General features: G+C 42.3%; 1 protein-coding gene across 2 annotated transcripts in view; it reads left to right on the top strand.

The window, feature by feature from the left end:
- The window catches only part of yap1 (Yes1 associated transcriptional regulator), a 105,653-nt gene that overhangs the window by 47,858 nt on the left and 31,872 nt on the right, over nt 1–25,923 (top strand). For both annotated transcript variants that reach the window (XM_055637362.1, XM_055637363.1), the window contains exon 2: nt 2,579–2,697. In XM_055637362.1, coding sequence (XP_055493337.1) covers nt 2,579–2,697 — 119 coding nt within the window. The remainder of the gene's footprint in view (nt 1–2,578; nt 2,698–25,923) is intronic.

A 25,923-nucleotide genomic window follows, 5' to 3' on the forward strand; every position in this document is an offset into this window, starting at 1 on the left:
TAATCCACGTAGCTGTCAGGGAACAGCCTGATCTAGTTGTGCTCTTAGTATTGCCTTTCAGCCATTGTTGGGATCTAAGATGGATACAAAAAGTTGAAGTAACTCAGCGGGACAGGTAGCATCTCTGGAGAGAACCCTTCTTCAGACTGGTTCGGGATAAGGGAAACGAGAGATATGGACGGTGATGTGGAGAGATGAAGACCAATGAATGTACGATATGCAAAAAAAAAAGTAACGATGATAAATGAAACGGGCCATTGTAAGCTGTTTGTAGCGTGACAATGAGAAGCTAGTATGACTTGGGTGGGGGAGGTATAGAGAGGGAGGGAATGCTGGGGCCATCCGAAGTGAGATAAATCAATATTCACACCACTGGGCTGTAAGCTGCCCAGGCGAAATATGAGATGCTGTTCCTCCAATTTGCGTTTAGCCTCGCTCTGATAATGGAGGAGTGAGGACAGAAAGGTCTGTGTAGGAATGGGAAGGAGAATCAAAGTGTCCGGCAACCGGGAGATCAGGTTGGTTTAGGCGGGCTGAGCGAAGGTGTTCCGTGAAACGATCGCCCAGTCTGCGTTTGGTCACGCCGTTGTATAAGAGTCCACATCTTGAACAACGGATACAGTAGATGAGGAGGTGCAAGTGAACCTCTGAACGGACTGTCAGGGTCCCAGGACAGAGTCGTTTCAGCTTTCATTGGCCTGTTTTCTTTGTCATCGTTCAGATTGCAATGGCTACTTTTTTTACATATCTTTTACTCGTTGTTCTTTATTGTTTAATTCATTGTTCTTTATCTCTCCACATCACTGTCTATATCTCTCGTTTCACTTATCCCTAACCAGTCTGAAGAGGGGTCTTGACCCAAAACGTCACCCATTCCTTCTCTCCAGAGATGCTGCCTGTCCCACTGAGTTACTCCAGCTTGTTGTGTCTATCTTCGGTTTAAACCAGCATCGGCAGTTGCTTCTTACACATGGTGTTGGATCTCTCTGTTGTATTTGTCTAGTGTGCCCTGCCTTTGGCCAGACAGGTTCACTGATGGTGGCTGCAGTACAACAGCTTCTGGTCAACGGTGCATTTATTGACACTTATGGGGAAGTGCTCATGCTGGAGCAGCTATGGTGGTCCTCAACAATCACACCACATCCCTATGAAGTCTCTTGACCTTTTGGTTCAAACACCGGCAAGGAGAATTCTTAATTATTATCCATTCTCCTCCCCCTGCTCGTAAGTTTGAAAAAGCAGAGAATAGCAAGGGCATAGAATGTACACAGGTTGGGAGACTTTAATTGCTTGGGTAGCTCTATCACTGAACGTATCCATAAAGAGCCACATGGCTGTGGCAAGTGTGAATTAATGTACACAATTAATAAACTTGGTGGACAACCGTGACCACCACACTCTTCTTGGGATAGATAGAGAATAAATTGGCAGCTTAAACACTGGATTTGGGACCATCAGTCCACAGTACATTTTCTAACAATCTGAGCTGATATGCACCTCACGCTGCCATTACTATAAAACAAAACGGCTGAGTCTGGTTCAGTGGACTGTATGGAAGTTTATACCAGGAAGCACTCCAGATCTTGTTACAGCTTTTAAAGTATGTGTCAAAGAGCTGAATTTGAGGTGAATTGAGAATGATTGCAGTTGATTCTAAACATTGCACAGATTTAAATTGGGCATTAGACCATTCCATGCCATTCAGCCCATCAAGTCTACTCTGCCATTCAATCATGGCTGATATTTTTCTTATCCTCAACCCCAAACTCCTGCCTTCTCCTCGTAACCTTTGCTCCCCCTCCTAATCTAGAACTTATCATTCTCCACTTAAAAAAATACCCAATGTCATGATGGCCTGCTGGGCAATCCGCAGCAACGAATTCCACAGAATTCAAAGCCCAGGGCCTTCAAATGCTCCTCGTATATTAACCCAATCATCTCTGGGATCATTCATATAAACCTCTGGACCCTCTCCAAAACAACACATCCTCCCTCGGATATGGGGCCCAAACCTGCGCATAATGTTCCAAGTATCGCCTCACCAACGCCTTATAAAGCCTCAGCATTACATCTTTGCTTTTATACTCTAGCCCCCAAGAAATCAATGCTGACATTGCATTTGCCAAAAGGGTTGATGTACATATTGGCAATATACAGCATATTAATGCCATTAATTGGAACTTGAAGTCTACATCAAGATCCATTTCATTGTATTCTGAAGTATTTTTTGAAGCATTGACTTAACTTGGTAAATGACAAAATATATGTTCACCACAAGAAATCCCATCTGATACTGGCTTTGTATTGTAGAGTAGTCTTCTATTGTCTGCTTTAAAACAGATCAGTATTTATTATGCCTATTTTTTAAATAAATTAACAGTATTACCTACTAAATCTCTCTAGTGATTAACACATTCTATATTTCTAGCAAAGATGACAGTTTTCATACTCTCCAGAGAACGATGACTTTGTTTCTACATGGGAGAAAATTCATTTTGTTTCTGTTGAGATGGAAATGTGGCCAGATTGATTTATTTTGCCTGATGTTTTGTTTTCTCTCTGCTTCCTCCAATTATAGTCACATTGAGCAGACCACGACATGGCAGGACCCAAGGAAACCAATGTCTGTAATAAATTCCGCTACATCTGCGAGTCCAGTGCCCATGCAACAGAATGTGATGAACACCACAGCCTCCGGTAAGTTAAGGATTTCACCACTGGCAAGTTGGGAAGGTGGGGCTGGCGAACAAGGAAGAAAAGAATAGGGGAAATAGGGGAAAGTCCAAGGTGATTAAAACACTAGCACAGTTCACAGCCTTATTACAAATATATTAGAAACATAGAAAATAGTTGTAGGAGTAGGCCATTCGGCACTATTCAATATGAACATGGCTGATCATCCAAAATCAGTACACCATACCTGTTTTCTCCCCATATCCCTGATTTCATTAGCCCGAAGAGCTATATCTAACTCTCTCTTGAAAACATCCAGTGAATTGGCATTCACTGCCTTCTGAGTCAAGGAATTCCACAGATTCATAACTCTCTGGGTGAAAAAATGTTTCCTCATCCCAGTCCTAAATGGCTTACCCCTTCCCTGTCCAATCTCTTAGGAATCTTATATGTTTCTATAAGATATCCTCTCATCCTTCTAAACTGCAGTGACTATAGGCCCAGTCGATCCATTCTTTCATCATATGACAGTCCCGCCATCCCAGGAATTAACCTGGTGAACCTACGCTGCACTCCCTCAATAGCAAGAATGTACTGCCTCAAATTAGGAGACAAAAACTGCACACAATACTCCAGGTGTGGTCTCACCTAGGCCCTGTACAACTGCAGTGGGAGCAAGGTTCTCCATGCTCCTATACTCAAATCCTCTCGCTGTGAAGGCCAACAAGCCATTTCCTTTCTTCACTGCCTCCTGTGCCTCCATGTAATGTGATGGCAGCACATCATAAATAGCCCCAATAAGGAAACTTACATGAGCCGCCTCCATGCACCACAGATCCCTCCTGCTAAACCTCCTCTTTTCTACACTTTCCCAGTTCATCTACTGTCCCTGCTTAACCTGATCTGTTGCCCTTATACATCTCACTGCTCCCGCCTGACAACGTACCTGCTCTATAACCAATTTCCTCCTCTCTGTTGGACCTGCCTTACTCCACACTGGTTTCCCTATGTAAGCCCTGGGCCTCCTTTCCCTTGCTGCACCCTACCAGTAATGTCTGTCTGTCGGCCTCCGAGCTGCTTATGCTTCCTGCTCCGAGTTCCACTTCCTCCCTCTAGTTACACTTGGCACCAGATTACTAAGTAAGGTATCATTCCCTGATAATTGCAACTCTAACCTCACCTTAGCACACTTAAACTCCTCTGTTAGGCTAGCCAATGGGAAATGGAGAATACCATTCCCTTATGTAGCCACATTATTAAGACACTGTGGAACTCCAAACCATTTCCTAATCTATAAACAAACCAATCTCTCTTCCCTTTCCACCATAGAAATTGGCACCCCATACACTGTTAATGGCCACATTAACCTAGAGAATAACCCAAACTGCAAACACCCCAACTTCAACTTGCTTGGAAGCCCTGACTTCTCTATCTTTTCTAACCTGTGAATAACATATTTTCTAAGTTGCTGAACCTGTTCAGTGTCATCCAATTTCCTGTTACACCACCTGCCCAAACTTTTATCTGGCATCCATTATAGACGAGATGTCTTCTTCATGTACATAAAACCTTTTCTCTGCTACCGTTACCCTTGCCAAATAAATACTCCGTGACTTACTAGACTTAATCTTCAATGTAGCTCACTTACTCTACCTACCCATGCCAACTACATATGTAACCTTTTTCCTTTCATAAGCATTCCGTATAAAATCATTCGAGTCCTTCAGCTCATTAATTGTGTATAAAGAGAGATATTAATGAGTGGAGTTTGATGTACTAAATTTCATTTGATTGTATTCATTGAACATATTTTTGTTTATGGTTGCATTTATTTACTACAAAAATGTATCGTTACAAATGGCCTCAAGTGTAATTGACACAATATTTGAATATTGTATTTCTTAGCTTTCTTTCATTTGGTTACAAAATAACAATATTCTGTGGGGCACTATATTCGGATACAAAATTTGTTTGCTGTGTGCAACAAAGATCTGAATATTTAGTTAGTTAGAGTGATGTTCAAATATGCAGAAATGTTGCAAACTTCTGGTAAGATTGTAAGGATTCATTGTAAGATTCTGAAAATGAAAGGGAAATGCAAGACAACTTTGCAAAAAGAAAGAGGCAAATGGCATTCAGCTTTAGCAGCACTAGGTTTGTTTGGTACTTCAGGGAAAACTGGATGAATAAGCCAGTTTGGTATTCCGAAAAAACGCAAGGAATCGTGGGATTTGGCAAAGGCCATTCTAGAATTAAAAAAAGTGAATGGGGTGCCTGGTAGCGGGGGAGAGCGGGGTGTAACAGCGAGAGGGAGAGGGAGAGAGAGAGAGGGGGGTAGATGCGAGTGGGAGACAGCGAGAGAGAGTGAGAGGTGGGGAAGAGAGGTTTCAGTTAGACAACCACTGGGAAAGCCATGGCTCGTTGCTTCTAGGAGAGTTGAGAAAATGTCCTCAATTGAGGAAATGCAACTTCTCAACCCCCTCGTCTCGATCGCGCTGGAGTTTGCATTGAGTGAACTGGGTGTTCTTACAGTCCTCGTCGTAAGTCCGCGTTTTGTGAGAGTGGTTGGATCCCGGGATCGAGGAGTCGGCACCCAACAGGTGAGCGGCCTGTAACTGGTGCCTCTCCGCTCGCCGCTGAAAGAACTGACACCTTTACTCCCCGGGTCGGGCGCTGCCACCTTGACCCAGCTACTCGGCAGCGGCCGACTAGGATTCCAGAGCATCGACGATGCCTCACGTCGGCTCCAGATTCCCCCCCCCCCCCCCCCCCACCGCAGGTCGGGATAATGGTGGAGCTGAAGCTGGGATCCAACCACTCACAAAACGGCGGTGTACAACGAAGATGTTAAGAACACTCAGTTCACTCAACGCAAACTTTAGGTCATTTGTTCTTTGCGCCCATGGAAATCCCCGCTCCCATCCATCCCAAGCACCGCGCAAAAGTCTAATGTGTAGGAAGTCTGAAGGAGGGTCTTCTATCCAGAGATCCGCGGATGGGAATGTCGGCCTAGGTCCGTAGGCAGCGTGCAGGGGAGGCGCCGGCCCCAGCTCGACTCTGCCTGTCCCACTGGCGGAATGGGCGGGATTGAGCTGGAGTTGGTGCTTCTTTTCCACGCCGCCTGTGGGCCTGGGCCGCCGCTGCGCCGGGACAGGCAAAGCCTAGTTGGAGCCTACGCCCCCCCCCGCCCCCTCCGCCGCTCCCCTCTAGCTCCCTCCGGCCTGGGGCCGCCCTCAAACGGGACACTCATGAGGGGATGGGGACGGCCCAGTGGCAGCTGGATAGGGACGAGACGCAGGTCCGCACCCATGGCGGCCGCGCGTGTTTAGCCCGAGCGACCTATGATCTGCGCATGCGCAGTCGGAATACCGAACTGGCTTATTGGAAATGCAGATAAGTTGATGGTTAGGTTCACAAGATATTAATGCCAGCACCGTGTGGATAATTCACAATTATTTTAAAGACCTGGCATCATAATGTGTTTTATGACAATTTAGAGAAAAATCAAATGCTTCCAGATAAGAAATCCAAAGAAAAGTCAAGTTCTATTGGAATGCAACATATTGAGATGATTTCTAAAGTATTTTAAAATAATAAGGGATGAAATAACTGGAGCTATGCTATTTTCAGTGATCCAAAAAGAAGATCTGAAATGAAATGTAATATAAATTAAGTTTAAGGAGCAAGATGAATCTCTTTATCTAGATTTGATTTTAGTATTTTACACACCAAAGCACCAGAGTCCATGTCATTGTTTATGATTGGGTCATACAGATAATTGGAAGAAAAGCGGAGGAAAGGCAATGGGAATAAGAAGGATGCAAAAAGCAAGATCTGCTTCTGCTTTAGAAAATAGGGACTAATATGCTGGGGCAGTTGGAGATGATGAAAGTGGTGGTGTTTCATCTGCAGTTGTATAGGGCCCTAGTGTGACCACACCTGGAGTATTGTGTGCAGTTTTGGTCCCCTAATTTGAGGAAAGACATTCTTGCTATTGAGGGAGTGCAGCGTAGGTTTACAAGGTTAATTCCCGGGATGGCGGGACTGTCATATGCTGAAAGAATGGAGTGGCTGGGCTTGTACACTCTGGAGTTTAGAAGGATGAAAGGGAATCTTATTGAATTATCTTATTGAAACATATAAGATTATTAAGGGTTTAGACATGCTGGAGGCAGGAAACATGTTCCCGATGTTGGGGGGAGTCCACAACCAGGGGCTACAGTTTACGAATAAGGAGGAAGCCATTTAGAACGGAGACGAGGAAACACTTTTTCACACAGAGTGTTGTGAGTGTGAATTCTCTGCCTCAGAGGGCGGTGGAGGCCGGTTCTCTGGATATTATCAAGAGAGAGCTAGATAGGGGTCTTAAAAATAGCGGAGTCAGGGGATATGGGGAGAAGGCATGAGCAGGATACTGATTGGGGATGATCAGCCATGATCACATTGAATGGCAGTGCTGGCTCAAAGGGCCGAATGGCCTACTCCTGCACATATTGTCTATTGTCTGTTGGTGATATAGAGACTCTTGAGGGACATTACACTGGATAAATTTGCACGGCCCGATGGGATCCATCCCAGGTTATTGTGTTAGCTGGAGAAGATACAGGGATGTATCTTCTCTAGCAACAGGCAAGATCCTGGAGAGTAGCCAATGCTGTTTCTTTGTTTAAGAACACAAGTAAAGGTAATTCAGGAATGTATTGGTTGGTGGGCCTCATGTCAATGGGAAGGAAACTACTGGAGAAGATTCTTTGCAATAGGATTTTCTCTCTTTTAAGGGCCTGTCCCACTGTACGAGTTTACCCAAGAGCTCTCCTGAGTTTAAAAAAAAAAAAAAAATCAAACTCGTGGTAAGCACGTAGAATGTACGTAGCGGGTACTTCGGAGCTCGGGACGTCTCTTAGCGGCTCGTAACGCTAACGGTAGATACTCGGGAAACGCGGTAAGCTCGTGAACACTCGTGAAGATTTTTCAACATTTTTAAAAATGTCCACGAGAGCCCCGAGTACCCACGAGCGGCTATTACCGTAAATCTCCGAGTTCAAATCCGGGGAAACTTGGGAGAACTCTTGAATTAGCTCGTACAGTGGGACAGGCTCTTTAGAAGAGAATGTATTAATTGGGGACAGTCAGCATGGCTTTGTCCACAACATGTGTGTTAAGGTTTTGAGGTGTTAAAAGGAGATTAATGAGAGTAACACAGTGGATGTTATTTACATGGATTTTAATAAGGCATTTGATAAAGTCACTCATGGTAGATGAATTCAGAAAATGAAGATGCATGGGTTCCATGGTGACATACTCTTTTTGATTCAGAACTGGCTTATTGATAGAAGACAGTGGTAGATGGTTGTTATTGTGGCTAGATGTATGGAGTTGTGCACGACTCAATACTGGGACCTCCGTGAAATATATATGACTTAGACATAAATGTAGATGAGTTCTTTAGCAAGTTTGCAGATGACACATTGTTAGAATTGTGGAGAGTGAGGAATGCTGTCAAAGTATGCAGCAGGAGATAGATCAGCTTCAGAAATGACAATAGACAATAGGTGCAGGAGTCGGCCATTTGGCCCTTCGAGCCAGCACCGCCATTCAATGTGATCATGGCTGATCATCCCCCAATCAGTACCCCGTTCCTGCCTTCTCCCCATGTCCCCTGCCTCCGCTATTTTTAAGAGCCCTATCTATCTCTCTCTTGAAAGCATCCAGAGAACCAGCCTCCACCGCCCTCTGAGGCAGAGAATTCCACAAACCCACCTCTCTCTGTGAGAAAAAGTGTTTCCTCGTCCCGTTCTAAATGGCTTCCTCCTTATTCTTAAACTGTGGCCCCTGGTTCTGGACTCCCCCAACATCGGGAACATGTTTCCTGCATGTCAAAGCCCTTAACAATCATATGTTTCAATGAGATGCCCTCTCATCCTTCTAAACTCCAGAGTGTACAAGCCCAGCTGCTCCATTCTCTCAACATATGACAGTCCCACCATCCCGGGAATTAACCTTGTAAACCTACGCTGCACTCCCTCAATAGCAAGAATGTCCTTCCTCAAATTAGGGGATCAAAACTGCACACAATATTACAGGTGCGGTCTCACTAGGGCTCTGTACAACTGCAGAAGGACCTTTATGCTCCTATATTCGATTCCTCTTGTTATAAAGGCCAACATGCCATTCGCTTTCTTCACTGCCTGCTGTACCTGCATGCTTACTTTCATAGACTGATGTACAAGGACCCCCAGATCCCGTTGGACTTACCCTTTTCCCAACTTGACCTCATTTAGATAATAATCTGCCTTCCTGTTTTTGCTACCAAAGAGGATAACCTCACATTTACCTGCATTAAACTTCATCTGCCATGCATCTGCCCACTCCTCCAACCTGTCCAAGTCACCCTGCATTCTCATAGCATCCTCCTCACAATTCACGCTGCTACCCAGCTTTGTGTCATTTGCAAATTTGCAAATGTTACTTTGAATCCCTTCATCCAAATGGGCGGAGAAATGGCAGATGAAGCTTAATCCGAGCAAGTGCGTAGTTTCGCAATTTGGGAGGTTGAATGTAAGGAGAAAGTATACAGTTAATAGCAAGGCTCTTAACAGCATTGATGTTCAGAGGGACCTTGGGGTCCTAGTTTATAGTTTGCTGAAAGTGCAAACGCAAGTAGCTAACAGTGATAAAGAAGGCATATGGTATGCTTGCCTTCATCTGTCAGGCTATTGAGCTCAAGGAAGTCAAGTTGCTACTTTAGAAGTTTGATTGAGTCATATTTGGAGTATTGTGTGCAGTACTCATAGCCTTGTTACAGGAAGGATGGGGAGGCTTTGGAGAGTGTGCAGAAGAGGTTTATAATAATGCTGTCTGGACAGAGCATATTTGCTTTAGGGAGAGGTTGGACAAACCTGGATTGTCTGAAATGTTGGTGGCTGAGGGGAAATTATAAGAAGTAAATAGAATTTGACGCACAGGTTGGGTAAATGGATCGAATCTTTTTCCCCAAGCTGGAAATGTCAAAGACTGAAGGATATAGCTTTAAGGTGAAGGGGGGCAAATTTTAAAGGAGATGTACAGGGCAAGTTTTGTTTCAACACAGCGTGCTGGGTGCCTGGATCGCATTCCCAGGGGTGGTGGTGGAGGCAGTTAACATCGTGGCATATGAGGTTTTTCGAGAACCACATGGATATGCAGGAACTGGATAGATATGAATCTCATGCAGGCAAAGAAAATTGGTTTAACTTGCCATGTTCGGTGTGGACATCGTGGACTGAAGGACCTTTCCCTGCCCTGTACGGTTCTAGGTACAAAACACCAAAATGGACTGCAAAAGATAAAATGATTGCAATTTCTGTGTAATTCCATGTTTCCTTGTAATTTTGAAATTTGGTGCTCACCAATGCAAGATTGTGTAATATGTTTACGTTTTTATAGATGGCGTGGTGCTATTTTCATTTGAAAACCTGGCTTCATTGACATTTTAAATAGAGTTGGTTTATTTGAATCTGTCCTGCATTGTGATTTTATCATGTTTAAATCTGTGCATTGCTAGATACTAAATTTGCTCAAGCAATCTATTTCAATGAATGTCATCATGCAAACTTTCTTTCACTCGTCATTGCTTATTGGTTCAGATTTCATAAGCACTCAAATCTTTTCAATTTATTCAATCTCATGTGCATATGTTTATTAATTTGTCAGCAGAAGCCATAACCAAGGTGACTGGTGTTTGAGCACTTGTTTTGATTCGCCATCTACCATACTGTTTATATGCTTTACAGTAATAATAGCCTGGAATTTTGGTCTTGTGTGTGTTTATTTTTAACGAGCTATGCAGTTAAAAATGTACTCGACCTGGAGTAGAGAAAAATGTTCTCAACGTTGCTTGGAGAATTGAACATTCACTTTTGGGAAGTTCTGCCTTTAAATATATCTCAATAGTATGAATTGCAACAATTACATTGGAATTAATGTAATACCTTTTTTTCCTCCGAGGTCTAGTGCAATTTTTTTGGGGGGGGGATAATGGCAGCTGAATATGACAAGTTGTCCTGTGCTTGCTCCCACCAAGTTGAATTTGACTCCTTTCCCCAGTACAATGTGTATTAGAGCCTATTTTCCACATACAAGTGGATGAAGGGTATTCTGAGATGGGGATTACGTTTGTGTAGAGTATTGTCAGCACCAAGCCATGGGCAGAGTATGATCAGCCCTATTAAGAGTGACTGTGGTTTATAAAAATAGTCGCATACCCATGCTCCATTATTTAAAATGAAGATTGGGACCTGGAACATCAGGTCTCCAATAGTGACCGAGTCCCACGATACACTGTTGTCCCATCGTAGTGATGTGGTTACTTCAACAATGATGTTGTAGAACTGAACGAAACATGACCAATAGGCGATGAGCAGATAGAGGAACAAGATGCCAGATGCACAAGTCATCTGGATGGGCAAACGAGTAGGAGAATGTTGATTTTTGCAATTGAAGTGGCAATGGGGCAAACACTGCTTCATGACTTTTCAACATGGCAGTAGAATGATTGTCATAAGAAAATCAATATATTAAACTATTCAGAGACAGAGCAAAAGCAGTTCTATTTGCTTGGTGCCTAGCCATCTAGTTTGCCCAAGGATCACCATCATCAGCGCCAGTGAAGAGATTATCAGAACTTATCAAGAACGGTTTGTTAAGAATGACAAATAAGGTGCAAGTGTAGGGCATTAAGGGGCTGCCCACTTGGGCAACCTAATTGGCGAGGTTAAAAGTGTTTGAAAAAATGTCATGTTGAAGACTTCGACTATGTAGAAGACCTCCTTCGACTATGTTGAAGACTAGCTATAACTAACTTCGGGAAAATTGGACACCGAATAGTAGAGTGAAGACGACCTCCTTCGACCTCCCTTCGACTATGATGAAGGCTATCTACGACTACCTTCGACTACCGTCAATTATCTACGACTAATATGCCGACCTAATATGACTAAACCTACGAGTAAAAATAGTATCGATTTTTTTCCCCATGGCAACCTCTCTTTACTCGCGGGCATTTTTCAACCTGTTGAAAAATACGCCGCAATCTAGCTGAGGCCTCTAGTACACGGGGACTACTCTCGAGCATGAAGGAGAGTTACGAAGACCTCCTACGACCTTGTGTCGACCATGCTGTGAGTATGAGTCGAGGGCAAACTCGCCAGAACTCGCGGATTAGGTCGCCCAAGTGGGACAGCCCTTTTATTCAACTGGAAAGACCAAAGATTAGTCGAGGGTAAAATGAGGTCTATGATGTTAGGTGGCCAATGTGCAGCAGGTGGTGGTGGAAGGGGTGCAGGAGGTCCAGAAGCATGCCAATGAATTTATCTGTTGAGATTATCGATGCTCCCAAAAACCCACCTACCTGAAAACTAAAATTAGGTTATTAAGGACAAAGGCAAAACGTTCCCGCTGGAGGAGTATTTTGAACATATTTCATGTTCATACTCTCGATTCATTCTCACAATATACTGTCTTTTACAGTCTCAGCACTACCCCAAAGTGAAAAGAGATTGAAAAAAGAGCACCTACCAGCTGAGAAACATGACTTTTGAAGTGAGCAAAGTAAAACATAGAGGAAAATAAATTGTGTCAATAATTTATGATTTTATATTCCTTTTGTGGGAAAAGGAGATGCCACTGTTTTCAAGGAAGCAGTTTTTGTCTTCTCTTGAATACAGTTGTCAGTTTTATAGTAATTGCAGAGAGATCTCCCTATTCAGTATCACAGAGAAAGTCATAGTGAGAGTCTTCAAATATTTTCTCCAGCGGCTGGTGTTCCTTCTTAATTCACAGTTGCAATTCTGTCCATTTTCACTCAGGAAAATGTAGTGATCCACTGTTACCAAAAACCATCCCATATACTTGATGGATGGATTATTTAGTTTGTTTCTCAGGTGCCATCATCACTTCGATTATCAATATAGAAACATAGAAAATAGGTGGAGTACGCCATTCGGCCCCTCAATATGATTTTGGCTGATCATCCAAAACCAGTACCCCGTTCCTGCTTTCTCCCCATATCCCTTGATTCTTTTAGCCCTAAGAGTTATATCTAACTATCTCTTGAAAAGATCATGTGAATTGGCCTCCACTGCCTTCTCTGGCAGAGAATTCCACTGATTTGCAACTCTCTGGGTGAAAAAGTTTTTCCTCATCTCAGTCCTAAATGGCTTACCCCTTATTCATAAACTGTGACCCCTGGTTCTGGATTCTCCCAACATTGGGGAGAAAAAAATTCCTGCATCTAGCCTGTCCAATCCCTTAAGAAGTTTATATGCTTCTGTAAGATCCCCCTCATCCTTCTAAATTCCAGTGAATATAAGCCTATAATATCATAGCTGTGATCTTTGCCAGTGACTCCCCTCTGATGCAAACTAAAACCAAGCAAGGATAATTCATTGCAACAACCTTTTTCTTAATCTCCCTTGCTGCAAGAATCTCAACGAGCTTCCCGCTGGAATTAAGATGATCTACAGGGCGAGTGGGAAAACTATTCCGCCTTCGTCACCTCCATTGTCATTGGTTATGTGGAGAAGAAAAGGCTTTAATTAATGCCACCTTCTAGGGCCATGTTATTTTAAAGGCAGGATGCAAGGTGTTGGTGGGGGTTGGGTACTTTTCGGCGACGCTATTTCGGCGCCTCCGTTTATAATATCGGTACTCATCAGAACCCTAACCCTAATACCCCCCGAAACCCTAACCCTAACACCCCGAAAAGGCAAAACGGCGGCGCAGAACCGAGCCAGCGGCACCGAATGGCACCATTCCGGCTGGTGGAACTCAAGTGGGTCAGGCAGCATCTGTGGAGGGTGTGGACAGATGTTGCCTGATGTTTCCTCCAGCACTTCATGGTTTTTCAACATCCCATCGTCTGCAGTGCTTTGTATCTTTATTGAAAGGGAAATTGCACTCAAAATATCATTCTTTGCCAGGCTGACCCAGTATTACTTAAAGTATTACTTCATTTCTATTTGGAAGAGCAACCTTTATTCTCCAGCCTCTCACACTTATGTCCACCCACCACCTCAACATTTCTGTACTCTCAATACAAGTGGATTTTTTTTTGTTCACCTAGATCTAGCATTCCTCTAGCTGGCTGTTCCTCTCCCATGGAAGTGGAACATGGTTGTCGAAGGTGCCATGGAGAATGTAGAGACCATGTGGCAGGAGATGTATATTTATTTTTAAAGACATCAGCCACACCGTATTTCCAGGTCTAAGCTTACATTTCTTCCTTTTAGGAATGATGTCAGTACAAGCTGTACACCTCAATGGGGGACACTGGAACCTGAGATTTCCAGTCACTTGAAATAACATCCCATGTATGCCTAGATTATTGTCAGAACCAAAGTCTAATTTGCCATCACTTCCATCATTCCATATAATTCCCACTGATCGATGCCACATCTGTCGAATGCTGCACCAGGGAGGTTGCATAAGCTCTCTATGTGGAGAGAAGACTTCACCATTTCCTTCAGGCCAGATGATGCGGAGGAATGGCCACAAGAATGTGGCTGAATTGCAGGCACCATAGCCAACCCCGATGTGGAAGTCTCAGCCTTGGTAGAGAGAGATAATAACTTCCTCCTTTGTGTGTCTGCTTGGAACCCTTGAGGTTCTCTGTGACCCCGTTGCATACAACGTTCATTAGCTATAGATACAGATACAAATAATGTTTTAGCCAAGTATGTAAGAACATACAAGGAATTTGATCTGCCATACAGTCATACCAAAAAAGAAGCAAGACACACAACTACATAAAAATTAACATAAACATCCGCCACAGCGCACTGTGATGGAAGGCAATAACGTATTATCTTAGCTGTCACACGTCTATTCTAATTCCCTTTCTGTGAATCTTGGCATATGCTCCATTCGTTTACTGTTGCTGTGCCTATTCTTTTGTGCAACTTACATCAGTGATACTTGTGTGGTACATATGTCCCTTTAAGGGTTTCTCCTGAGGTCACAGCTAATTGTAAGCAGCGGTGAGATACTGAAACACTTTTGTTATTACACGCTGAAGTTGAATTATACCAGGAAATATGAGTACTCTTCAGTACTAAATCGCATTCAAAGGGTATCTGTTTCTGAAAGTTTGTTCAAACACCATACAACATTGTTTTACCTTTATATTTAAAAGTTATTTTTGGCCTATATTTTTAGCAACATAAGTATAACATTTCAGCAGCAAATGTAAAGATCACTGAATTTCTCCTGAACTTATTCTTGTTTTTCAACTTACCCATCTCTTGCCACAGGAGAGCTTAACTTTTTTGGTCAGATGATGATGTAGCTAATCACCAATGATATCTGTTGGTCAATCACTTGTTGATGTATCCAGATGGAGAATCTGTTTAATGACAGCCACTCCTGGATTCTTCCGTTGTCTCACCTTTGATCCTAACTCTTTTTTAAACATGTGAACTCAAAATGTCATTGCATCCATGTGAATATGCCAATAAACTAATCAGTATCTAAACTCAGTGGGTCAGGCAGCATCTGCGGAGGGAAATGGACATATAACCCGTCACAACTTTTCTTCATCTAAGTGTATGGCAACACCTCTTGGAATGGGGTGTGAAAGAGATGATTAATTCAAGTCCAATAGCAGAGCGAAGAAGCTGTCTTAAGCTTTCAAGCTCCAGAATCTTCTAGAAGAGAAAAAAGGACTGAAGATGGGTCCCGACCCGCATTTCTCCAGAGGTGCTGCCTGTCCCTCTGAGTTACTCCAGCATTTTGTGCCGATCTTCAAAGCTTTTTCAATATTGATTTTATTATTTTTCCTTTAACCCTTGCGAAAAATATCAAATCTTAACTGCGAGTGCTGAAAATAATAACAGGACATGATTCGGAACGGCGGGCGAGGCAGAAAAGGAAAGTAGAGCTACTGGCATTCTAGCGTTGTATTTTGCTACGTAAGAGCACAAGTACAGTTTGTAAATTTATGTAATGAAATGCAAAACGATATAGTTTTTTGGTTTGGTTGCTGGAGAAAGACATGTGCCACGTAGTTATGAGTTATATTCATGGTAAATTCATAATATGTGCATTGCGCCACCTTCAGGCAATGATGAGAGTTTCAAGAGCACTGTTTGTGTGCACCATGTGCAAAGATGGTGCTTCTCTGACAGTCCGTTAACCATTTCCATAAATGCAGATAACAATGGAAACTAAAGTACATTTTGTTTAAACATAGCATTTTGAAATAGCCAGGATAACTCGTGTATTTACATTTTTTAGTGTTTGGGAGGATAAACAATTATGGCTTAATGAGTCATTTGAAAACTTAAAATTAACATTTTACATTTAGATTATTTCAGTTTGGGGCTAGTTTGCCACTTCATGTCGTCATAATTTTTCTGAGTTATGATCATGTCAGAGTAGGCTGTAAAACAGTGCATCCTGCAGAGATGCAGTAAATTACTGGCAGCAACTCTAGTATTTCTGCATTTAGCTGTGCATTTGTTTACCTGCATTAAGCTGTGCCCTGTTTACTCCAGGGTTGTTAGATTCATCAGTGCTTTTTCAGTCCTTGGTGTGCAAGAATGGTAGATGGACAAGACAGTTCGGCAGCTAAAAACATGTTGAAAAGCAGGCCACTTTAGAAATCTGTACATCAAATCACTCAACCAGTATGTCCACAGTACTGCTTTCCTTCCTGATTGCTTCAAGACTTGAAGACTTCCGGACAGGATATTCCCTAGGACATTGAGGGAAGTTAGTGTAGAAATAGCAGGGGCTATGACAGAAATATTTCAAATGTCATTAGAAACGGGAATAGTGCCGGAGGATTGGCGTACTGCGCATGTTGTTCCATTGTTTAAAAGGGTGTCTAAGAGTAAACCTAGCAATTATAGACCTGTTAGTTTGACGTCAGTGGTGGGCAAATTAATGGAAAGGATACTTAGAGATAATATATATAAGCATCTGGATAAACAGGGTCTGATTAGGAACAGTCAACATGGATTTGTGCCTGGAAGGTCATGTTTGACTAATCTTCTTGAATTTTTTGAAGAGGTTACTCGGGAAATTGATGAGCAGTGGATGTTGTATATATGGACTTCAGTAAGGCCTTTGACAAGGTTCCTCACGGAAGGTTGGTTAAGAAGGTTCAATGGTTGGGTATTAATGGTGGAGTAGCAAGATGGATTCAACAGTTGCTGAATGGGAGATGCCAGAGAGTAATGGTGGATGGTTTTTTGTCAGGTTGGAGGCCAGTGACTAGTGGGGTGCCACAGGGATCTGTGTTGGGTCCACTGTTGTTTGTCATGTACATCAATGATCTGGATGATGGTGTGGTAAATTGGATTAGTAAGTATGCAGATGATACTAAGATAGGTGGGGTTGTGGATAATGAAGTAGATTTTCATAGTCTAGAGAGAGATTTATGCCAGTTGGAAGAGTGGGCTGAAAGATGGCAAATGGAGTTTAATGCTGATAAGTGTGAGGTGCTACATCTTGGCAGGACAAATCAAAATAGGACGTACATGGTAAATGGTAGGGAATTGAAGAATGCAGGTAAACAGAGGGATCTGGGAATAACTGTGCACAGTTCCCTGAAAGTGGAATCTCATGTAGATAGGGTGGTAAAGAAAGCTTTTGGTGTGCTGGCCTTTATAAATCAGAGCATTGAGTATAGAAGTTGGGATGTAATGTTAAAATTGTACAAGGCATTGGTGAGGCCAATTTTGGAGTATGGTGTACAATTTTGGAGTATGGTGTACAATTTTGGTTGCCTAATTATAGGAAGGATGTCAACAAAATAGAGACAGTACAGAGGAGATTTACTAGAATGTTGCCTGGGTTTCAGCAACTAAGTTACAGAGAAAGGTTGAACAAGTTAGGGCTTTATTCTTTGGAGTGCAGAAGGTTAAGGGGGGATTTGATAGAGGTCTTTAAAATGATGAGAGGGATAGACAGAGTTGATGGGGATAAGCTTTTCCCACTGAGAGTAGGGAAGACTCAAACAAGGGGATATGACTTGAGAATTAAAGGACAGAAGTTTAGGGGTAACATGAGGGGGAACTTCTTTACTCAGAGAGTGGTGGCTGCGTGGAATGAGCTTCCAGTGAAGGTGGTGGAGGCAGGTTCGTTTTTATCATTTAAAAATAAATTGGATAGTTATATGGACGGGAAAGGAATGGAGGGTTATGGTCTGAACGCAGGTGTATGGGACTAGGAGAGAATACGTGTTCGGCACGGACTAGAAAGGTCGAGATGGCCTGTTTCCGTGCTGTAATTGTTATATGGTTATTTGGTTTTTGAGATGTGGAAATATGACTCATGTTAGTGAGAAGCTAAGTGTAGTAAGAGAATCAATAATTGTTATGTGCCAACAATGGAACAACAAATTATTTCTTGCAGCAGCTTAATAGGCACGTAAACAGAAAACATAAATAAATATAATCAAAAATTCAATAACTGAACCATCATAATACTAGTGCAAAAAACAAAATGCAGTGCAACTAAAAACGGTCCATCGAAGTTCATGATTACTGATGATAGTGTGATATGTTCAAGGATCTAATGCTTGCTGAGAAGAAGCCATTCTTGAACCTAGTGTTTAGTTTTCGGGCTCCTGTACTAACCTCTAGTATGAACAAAATGGGAGCAACGCCAGGGTGGGGTGGGTCTTTGATATTGGCTGCCAGAACATTGGGAGATCAGTACCCGTGATGAACCGAGCAGTGCTGCCCACAACTCATTCCTGGCCTTTCCAGTTGTTGAACCAGGCCGTGATGTAACCAGTCGGTGTGCTTTCTACCTTACACCTATAGATGTTCATTAGATTATTCCTCAATGTTTTTAATCTCCTCAATCTTCTCTGTAATTGTATCTATGTGCTGGGCCTGCGACAGATCTTCAGAGATGTGCATCCAGGACCTTGAAGCTGTTGAGTCTCTCCTCCATCACCCCTTTGGCAGGCTCATGGATCCTCAGTTTTCCCCATCTCATGTTAATAATCAGCTTCTTGGTCTTGCTGTTGTTGAGAGCAAGATTGTTTTGGCAACATTAGATCAGAATTTCAATCTCTCTCCTGTACTGTGGCTCATTACCCATTACTCGTCCAACAATGATGGTATCATCAGTGAATTTAAGAATTTAAAGATAATGTTGGCACTATGTCTGGCTACATAGTCGTGGGTTTAGAGAGAGTAGAGCAGGAGACTGAGCACACAGCCTTGAGGTGCTCATTGTTATTAAGGAGTATGTTTTCTTGCCAATGTGCACTGATGGTGTCTACCAATAAGGAAGTCAAGGATACAGTTACATTGGGATGAGCAGAGACCCAGTTCTGAGTTTGATAGGTTTGGAGAGGATGATGGTGTTGAATGCCAAACTGGAGTCTATGGACAACTGCCTAGCAGTACATGTTCTTATTGTCCAAGTGCTCCATTGCAGAGTGGAGAGCCAGCGTAATGGGAGCCTCAAAAGAATCCAATTTAAAACTATAGACTGCCTTCACTAGCACTTTGTCTACCTGTATTACAATTTTCCATGGAGTATGGACTTCAACCCCAGATCACTTTATGCCTCAACATTCCTTATTGCCTTGCCATTTACTGTGTGTCCAACTCCATTTGATTTTTCACACTTCAACATGCGTGGTCAACCAACTTGCATTTCATTGACCAATTCCTGAAGGGATCTACTCTGTACCGAGCTACCCTCTTGCTCCTGATATATTTGCAGAACGCCTTGGAATGCTCCTTGATTTTACTTGCCAAGAATACGACATGGCCTCTAATTGCCCTCCTAATTCCATTCTTAAATTTGCTCTAATACCATCTATATTCTTTGAGAGATTCGCTCTATTTGAATTGCCAAAACATGTTATAAGCTTGCTTTTCTCTTGATTAAATCTTCAACATACTTTGTCATCCAAGGTTCCCTAATCATACCATCTTTGCCTTTCATCCTTAACAGAACATGCTGCTCTGAATCCTTATTTAATGTTTGAAAATACTCCCACTTGTCAAATGTACTAAGCATCTGCTCCTAATCTACTTTCACCGCATCCTTTCTTATGTTATTGAAATCATCCTGCCCTGGTTTAAAAAAAAAACTGGAGGTCCAACCTTATCCCTTCCCATAACTACATCGAACCTTGCAGAATTATGGTCACTGTGTTTTTGTAATGCAACTCCCTCTCTATAGCATTCCAAATTGTCACAATTACTGTACTCCGAAGCATTAACTTTACCCTTACCCGATCATGAATCTGTAATTGCAATACAATGTTAAAATTCCAAGCAGGATTCCTACTCTTGGCCCAACGGATTTCCAATGAAGGTCATTGCATTCAAGTAAAGGCAGTTGAGTGGGTGTCCCCTCTCCTACTGAACTTTATTTATTATAGCTCTACATTTGAGTTCATCGTCCCACCTGTTGCACTGCTACTGCACCTCACCCGCTCCACTCCCATCAGAATAATGTAAACCTTCCTGTGCTGCATGAGCAAACCTCCCTTAAAGAATATTGGTGCAACCAATTTTAATTATTTGTTTCTGTCTATCAATACGACATTTAGATGTTTATACATTGTGTCTTGATTCTTCTGGATTAAACTGCTGATTGGTGCAGTGTACAGTTCTAAAACGTAGATGAGTTTAACCTGGTTTCTTTCATAAGCAAAATGTTCAGCTCAATTCAATATATGTAGCAGAATTACATAATTGTTAATATATTTGTTGCACTTCTTCCCTTGGTTCCAAGAGGGAAAAATCTTCAGAAGTTTGACGAAGAACAAAATGTGTTGTCTCAGAAATTAATCTGAGACACAGGGATTAATGTTGCTCCAAGATTATTAATGTTATTTTTTGTAGATGTTGGATTTAAAAAGTTTCTGATTTGATTTTTAAAAAAAAGTGATAATTCAGTAATGGTTAATGTAATTTCCAATTACCCGTCTACCTTAACTGTAGCTCATCAGAGGTGTACAGGAGGCTAACTGTCTATCTCTGGTTATCTCCTTGGCATAATTACTCATTACACACTTGCAGCTTTGTTTTTGTGCAAGGACATCTTATTAATTTTCAGGTGAAATTAATAAGGATATGAATCCTTAATGGAATTTTGACTTGAAGTGACACAAAGGCCACATTGAAGATATAACATTCTTCACCCCCTGGCAATGATGATGGGTGTGAAATTAAGTAAAATAATAATTGACAATTTGAAATTGAGTCGACAAATGCCCGATAGAGCAATTCCCCAATTAACAAATGGTGAAGTGTAGTGGAGTTCTTCACTCTACTGAAGGTGATCTCATTTGCCCCTCAGGACATTGACTCAATAAGTTAGCGTTTTAGGAGAATCTGCTATAAGGTCAGCATTTATGTTTACCGTCACGGTCTAAACAAACCCTGGTAGTGCATTTTATTTGTCCGAGTCCACAAAGAAATATGCATCAAATCCTCTACGGGAATCTCCAAGATTTGCAGATATTGTTCACCAATGAATGATTAATCAAACTGGTATTGAATTGAATGAAAGACCACATACACCGAACAGAATCTGTTGAGTGTATTCAAGAGGGTTTTTTGAAATGTGCCTAGTCTAACCAGAGCAGAGACCATACTGGAAAACAAGCCTGGCTGTCTGACCAGCTTTTAGTCGGAGATCATTTTGGAAATGGTGATTACAACTAACATTTTTAAGATAGTTATAAGGATGTCTGGACTTTTGGGGGTGGAGGGTGGGTATGGGTATGGTTTGGGAAGAATAAATTGGGGAAGGGAAAATCACCGCATTATTAGGAAGGAGCTAGGAAGAGTAAATTAGAAATATCTGTTAATTGGATAAGTCCTTAACATGAGAGTCCTTAAATGGCCAGCTGATCAGAATTTGGAACTGGCAAGTTCCAGTAAGGGGGACAAGACTGGCAAGGTAATGAATCACAAGGGAGGTTACAAATTTGGTCCAAAAGAAAAAGGACACACAATGATTTAGGAAATTAAATCAGACAAGTCATATGAGGAATATAAAGCAAGCAGGATGATCTTGAGCCGGGCATTAGGTGGGCCTGAAGAGGGCATGAAATGTCACTGGCAAGTGGGATTAAAGACAATCGCAAGGCTTTTCATACCTACATTAAAAATGAGCAACCAGAGAGAGGGCAGGACTGCTGGAAGATAAAGGAGGAAATTTGTGTTTGGAGTCAAAGGATGTATATTAGTACTAAACAAATACTTTGTATCTGTATTCACCAAGGATGACAGGAAAGAAGTATCAGAGTGGGATACACTAATATACTAGAGCATTTTGAAGTCATGAAGGAAGTTGTGTTGGGTCTTGCAGACTATTAAAGTGGGTACGCCCCCAGAGCCTGATGGGATCTATCATACATCATTGAGAAACGAAAGAGGAGAGATTGCTGAGGGCTTGATGAAGATTTTGAATCCTCTCTAACCGCAGGTGAAGTCCCGGAGGACTGGAAAGAAGCCACTATTGTGCATTTTCTTTAAGAAGGGAAATTAGGATAATCCAGAAAATACTATGGCCAGTGAACCCTTTAACGGTAGTAGGAAGGCTATTGGAGGATTCTTAGGGAGAGGATTTCCTCGCATTTGGAATTGAATTGGCTAATTGAGTGCACACAGCATGGCTGGGCTGGGCAGTTCATGTCTTACTAATTGGAGTTCGTTTTTTGAGTAGTTGAGGGTGATTGGTGATGGTAGAGTAGTGGATGTTGTCTAAGTTGTCTTTCGTAAGGTTTTTGACAAGGTCCCTCGTGGTAGACTGATCCAGAAAGTTTGCAAATTACACAAATTAATGCAGACACTTAAGAAGCCATACAGCGGGATATAGATCTATTGCAGATAAGGGCAAGTGTGAGGTGATGCATTTTAGAAGGTGAAATGTATGGGAAAAGTGTAGTTATGGCAGGACCCTTAACAGTATTGATAGTGGCATGTTTTTCAAATAAGCAAGAAGATTAGAGGGGGAAAGTTTAAAGGAGATGTGTGAAATAAATGTTTTAGTGGTAGGTGTCTGGAACGTGCTGTCGAATGTAATGGCGCAAGCAAATACGACAGTGCCATTTGAGGCTTTTTGATGGTACACAAACATGCAGGGACACAAACATTCCAACCTCGGAAAAAGCATCTGACTGTCTTTCTGTCTATTATAATTTTGTGGATGCTCCAGAGAAAACAATCCAAGGTTGTCCAACCTCCCCTTATGGCTAAAATATATTAGATTTAGACATGAGCTTGTTGATTTCCAAATGTTTTAATTAAAACGAGTAAAATAAAAGTAATGTAATCTTGCCAGATCACTTGGTTCATATCTGCAAGCAAAGAATACCCTTTTCAATGAATATGGCTTCTGATGTCTTGAGGTTTTGCCAAACATGGCATTGAAGAGCTGATTTTCCCAGCATGGTGCCCGTGGATCTCAGCAAGACTTGGTCCTAATGCTGGAAATGTGGTGCTGCGAGTCTTGTAGTTCCAGCAGACTCACACAAGTGTGGGATTCTTTTTAGAATAGCTGAAAACCATCTGATCACTAACCTCAGGAAAATTGGCCCCCTCGTATCCTGAGGTGAATATTCTCTTAGCGATTTAAAAATCCCAGTGTACCCTTTTATTCATTGGATGTGTTTCTTGGGATGGGATGTATCTTACTAGCTAATATACTCATTGGGTTCCCTTAGGAGTTATGAACAAGCCAATTAATAACCCACTGATCCAAAAAAATGTGATTGACTGTGGGTTGTTTTCATGGCACCAAAAATCAGAAACGAGGTATCAGTGGAAAATACTTTTCGGCAAATGCATGCTGACATTTACACAATGAGGAACATAACCAGAGGTCCCCAAATGTGAATCTCAGCACCATCACTGATTATTACACTGATTATTACTCTGGGCGGCAAACTGGCTTGCGAAGCAAATAGGGCTGTTGAGCCAAAACCAAAGAGGCCAACATCAGGCAACGCCATTGTAGTGGGAGACTCCATTGTGAGAGATACGGACAGGGGTTTCTGCGGCAACAGACGGGATGCGAGGATGGTGTGCTGCCTTCCTGGTGCCAGGATCCAGAATGTCACTGACAGAGTGCAGAAAATCCTCAAGGGCGAAGGTGAACATCCGGAAGTGGTAGTGCATGTTGGCACAAACAATGTCGGAAAGAAGGGGATGAATATTCTGCAGCGTGACTTTAGAGAGCTCGGAAAAATGCTGAAAAGCAGGATCTCCAGGGTTGTTATCTCCGGTTTGCTTCCAGTTCCCTGTGCTGGCGAGAGCAGGAACAGGGAGATACGGGACCTGAACGTGTGGCTGAGGAACTGGTGCACAGGGCAGGGATTTAGATTCTTAGATCACTGGGATCTGTTTTGGGGTAAGGGGGAACTGTACAAAAGGGACGGATTGCATCTTAACAGGTGTGGGACCAGCATTCTGGCAGGCAGGTTTGCCACTGCTACACGGGTGGTTTTTAACTGAATAAGGGAGGTGGGGTGTCAAATGGGATAGTCGAGGATGGAATTCAAGGGAAAGGGTTTCTTAAATGTGTGAACCGAGAGACAGAGGGGTGTAAAAAGAGGGTAGAAGCAATAGGTAGCAAAGTCAAAAGTAAAAGTGGTAGGCAGACAAAACCCGGGCAAAAATCAAAAAGGGCCACTTTTCAACATAATTGTATAAGGGGTAAGAGTGTTGTAAAAACAAGCCTGAAGGCTCTGTCTCAATGCAAGGAGCATTCGTAATAAGATGGATGAGTTGAATGTGCCGATAGCTATTAATGACTATGATATAGTTGGGATCACGGAGACATGGCTCCAGGGTGCCCAAGGCTGGGAGCTGAACATCCAGGGATATTCAATATTCAGGAGGGATAGACAGAAAGGAAAAGGAGGTGGGGTAGCGTTGCTGGTTAGAGAGGAGATTAACTCAATAGAAAGGAAGGACATTAGCTTGGAGGAAGTGGAATCGTTATGGGTAGAGCTGCGAAACACTAAGGGGCAGAAACCGCTAGTGGGAGTTGTGTACAGGCCACCTAACAGTAGTAGTGGAGTTGGGGATGGCATCAAATAGGAAATTAGAAATGCGTGCAACAAAGGTAAAACAGTTATAATGGGTGACTTCAATCTACATGAAGATTGGGTGAATCAAATTGGCAGGGGTGCTGAGGAAGAGGATTTCTTGGAATGTATGCGGGATAGTTTTCTAAACCAACATATAGAGGAACCAACGAGAGAGCAGGCTATTCTAGATTGGGTATTGAGTAACGAGGAAGGGTTAGTTAGTAGTCTTGTTGTGCGTGGCCCCTTGGGCAAGAGTGACCATAATATGGTTGAGTTCTTCATTAGGATGGAGAGTAACATTGTTAATTCAGAAACAAGGCTCCTGAACATAAAGAAATGTAACTTTGAGGGTATGAGACGTGAATTGGCTAAGATAGACTGGCAGTTGATTCTTAAAGGGTTGACGGTGGATATGCAATGGAAGGCATTTAAAGACTGCATGGATGAACTACAACAATTGTTCATCCCAGTTTGGCAAAAGAATAAATCAGGGAAGGTAGTGCATCCATGGATAACAAGAGAAATCGGGGATAGTATCAAATCAAAAGATGAAGCATACAAATTAGCCAGAAAAAGCAGCCTACCAGAGGACTGGGAGAAATTCAGAGTCCAGCAGAGGAGGACAAAGGGCTTAATTAGGGAAGGGAAAATAGATTATGAAAGAAAACAGGGAACATAATAACTGACTGCAAAGGTTTTTATAGATATGTGAAGAGAAAAAGATTAGTTAAAACAAATGTAGGTCCCTTGCAGTAGGAAACGGGTGAATTGATCATGGGGAACAAGGACATGGCAGACCAATTGAATAACTACTTTGGTTCCGTCTTCACTAAGGAAGACATAAATAATCTGCGGGAAATAGCAGGGGACCTGGGGTCAAATGAGATGGAAGAACTGAGTGAAATCCAGGTTAGCCGGGATGTGGTGTTAGGTAAATTGAATGGATTAAAGGCCGATAAATCCCCAGGGCCAGACAGGCTGCATCCCAGAGTACTTAAGGAAGTAGCTGCAGAAATAGTGGATGCATTAGTGATATTTTTTCAAAACTCTTTAGATTCTGGAGTAGTTCCTGAGGATTGGAGGGTAGCTAATGTAACCCCACTTTTTAAAAAGGGAGGGAGAGAGAAAACGGGGAATTACAGACCAGTTAGTCTAACATCGGTAGTGGGGAAACTCCTAGAGTCAGTTATTAAAGA

Source organism: Leucoraja erinacea, chromosome 6, assembly GCF_028641065.1.
Source record: "Leucoraja erinacea ecotype New England chromosome 6, Leri_hhj_1, whole genome shotgun sequence".
In the NCBI taxonomy this organism is placed as follows: Eukaryota; Metazoa; Chordata; class Chondrichthyes; order Rajiformes; family Rajidae; genus Leucoraja; species Leucoraja erinaceus.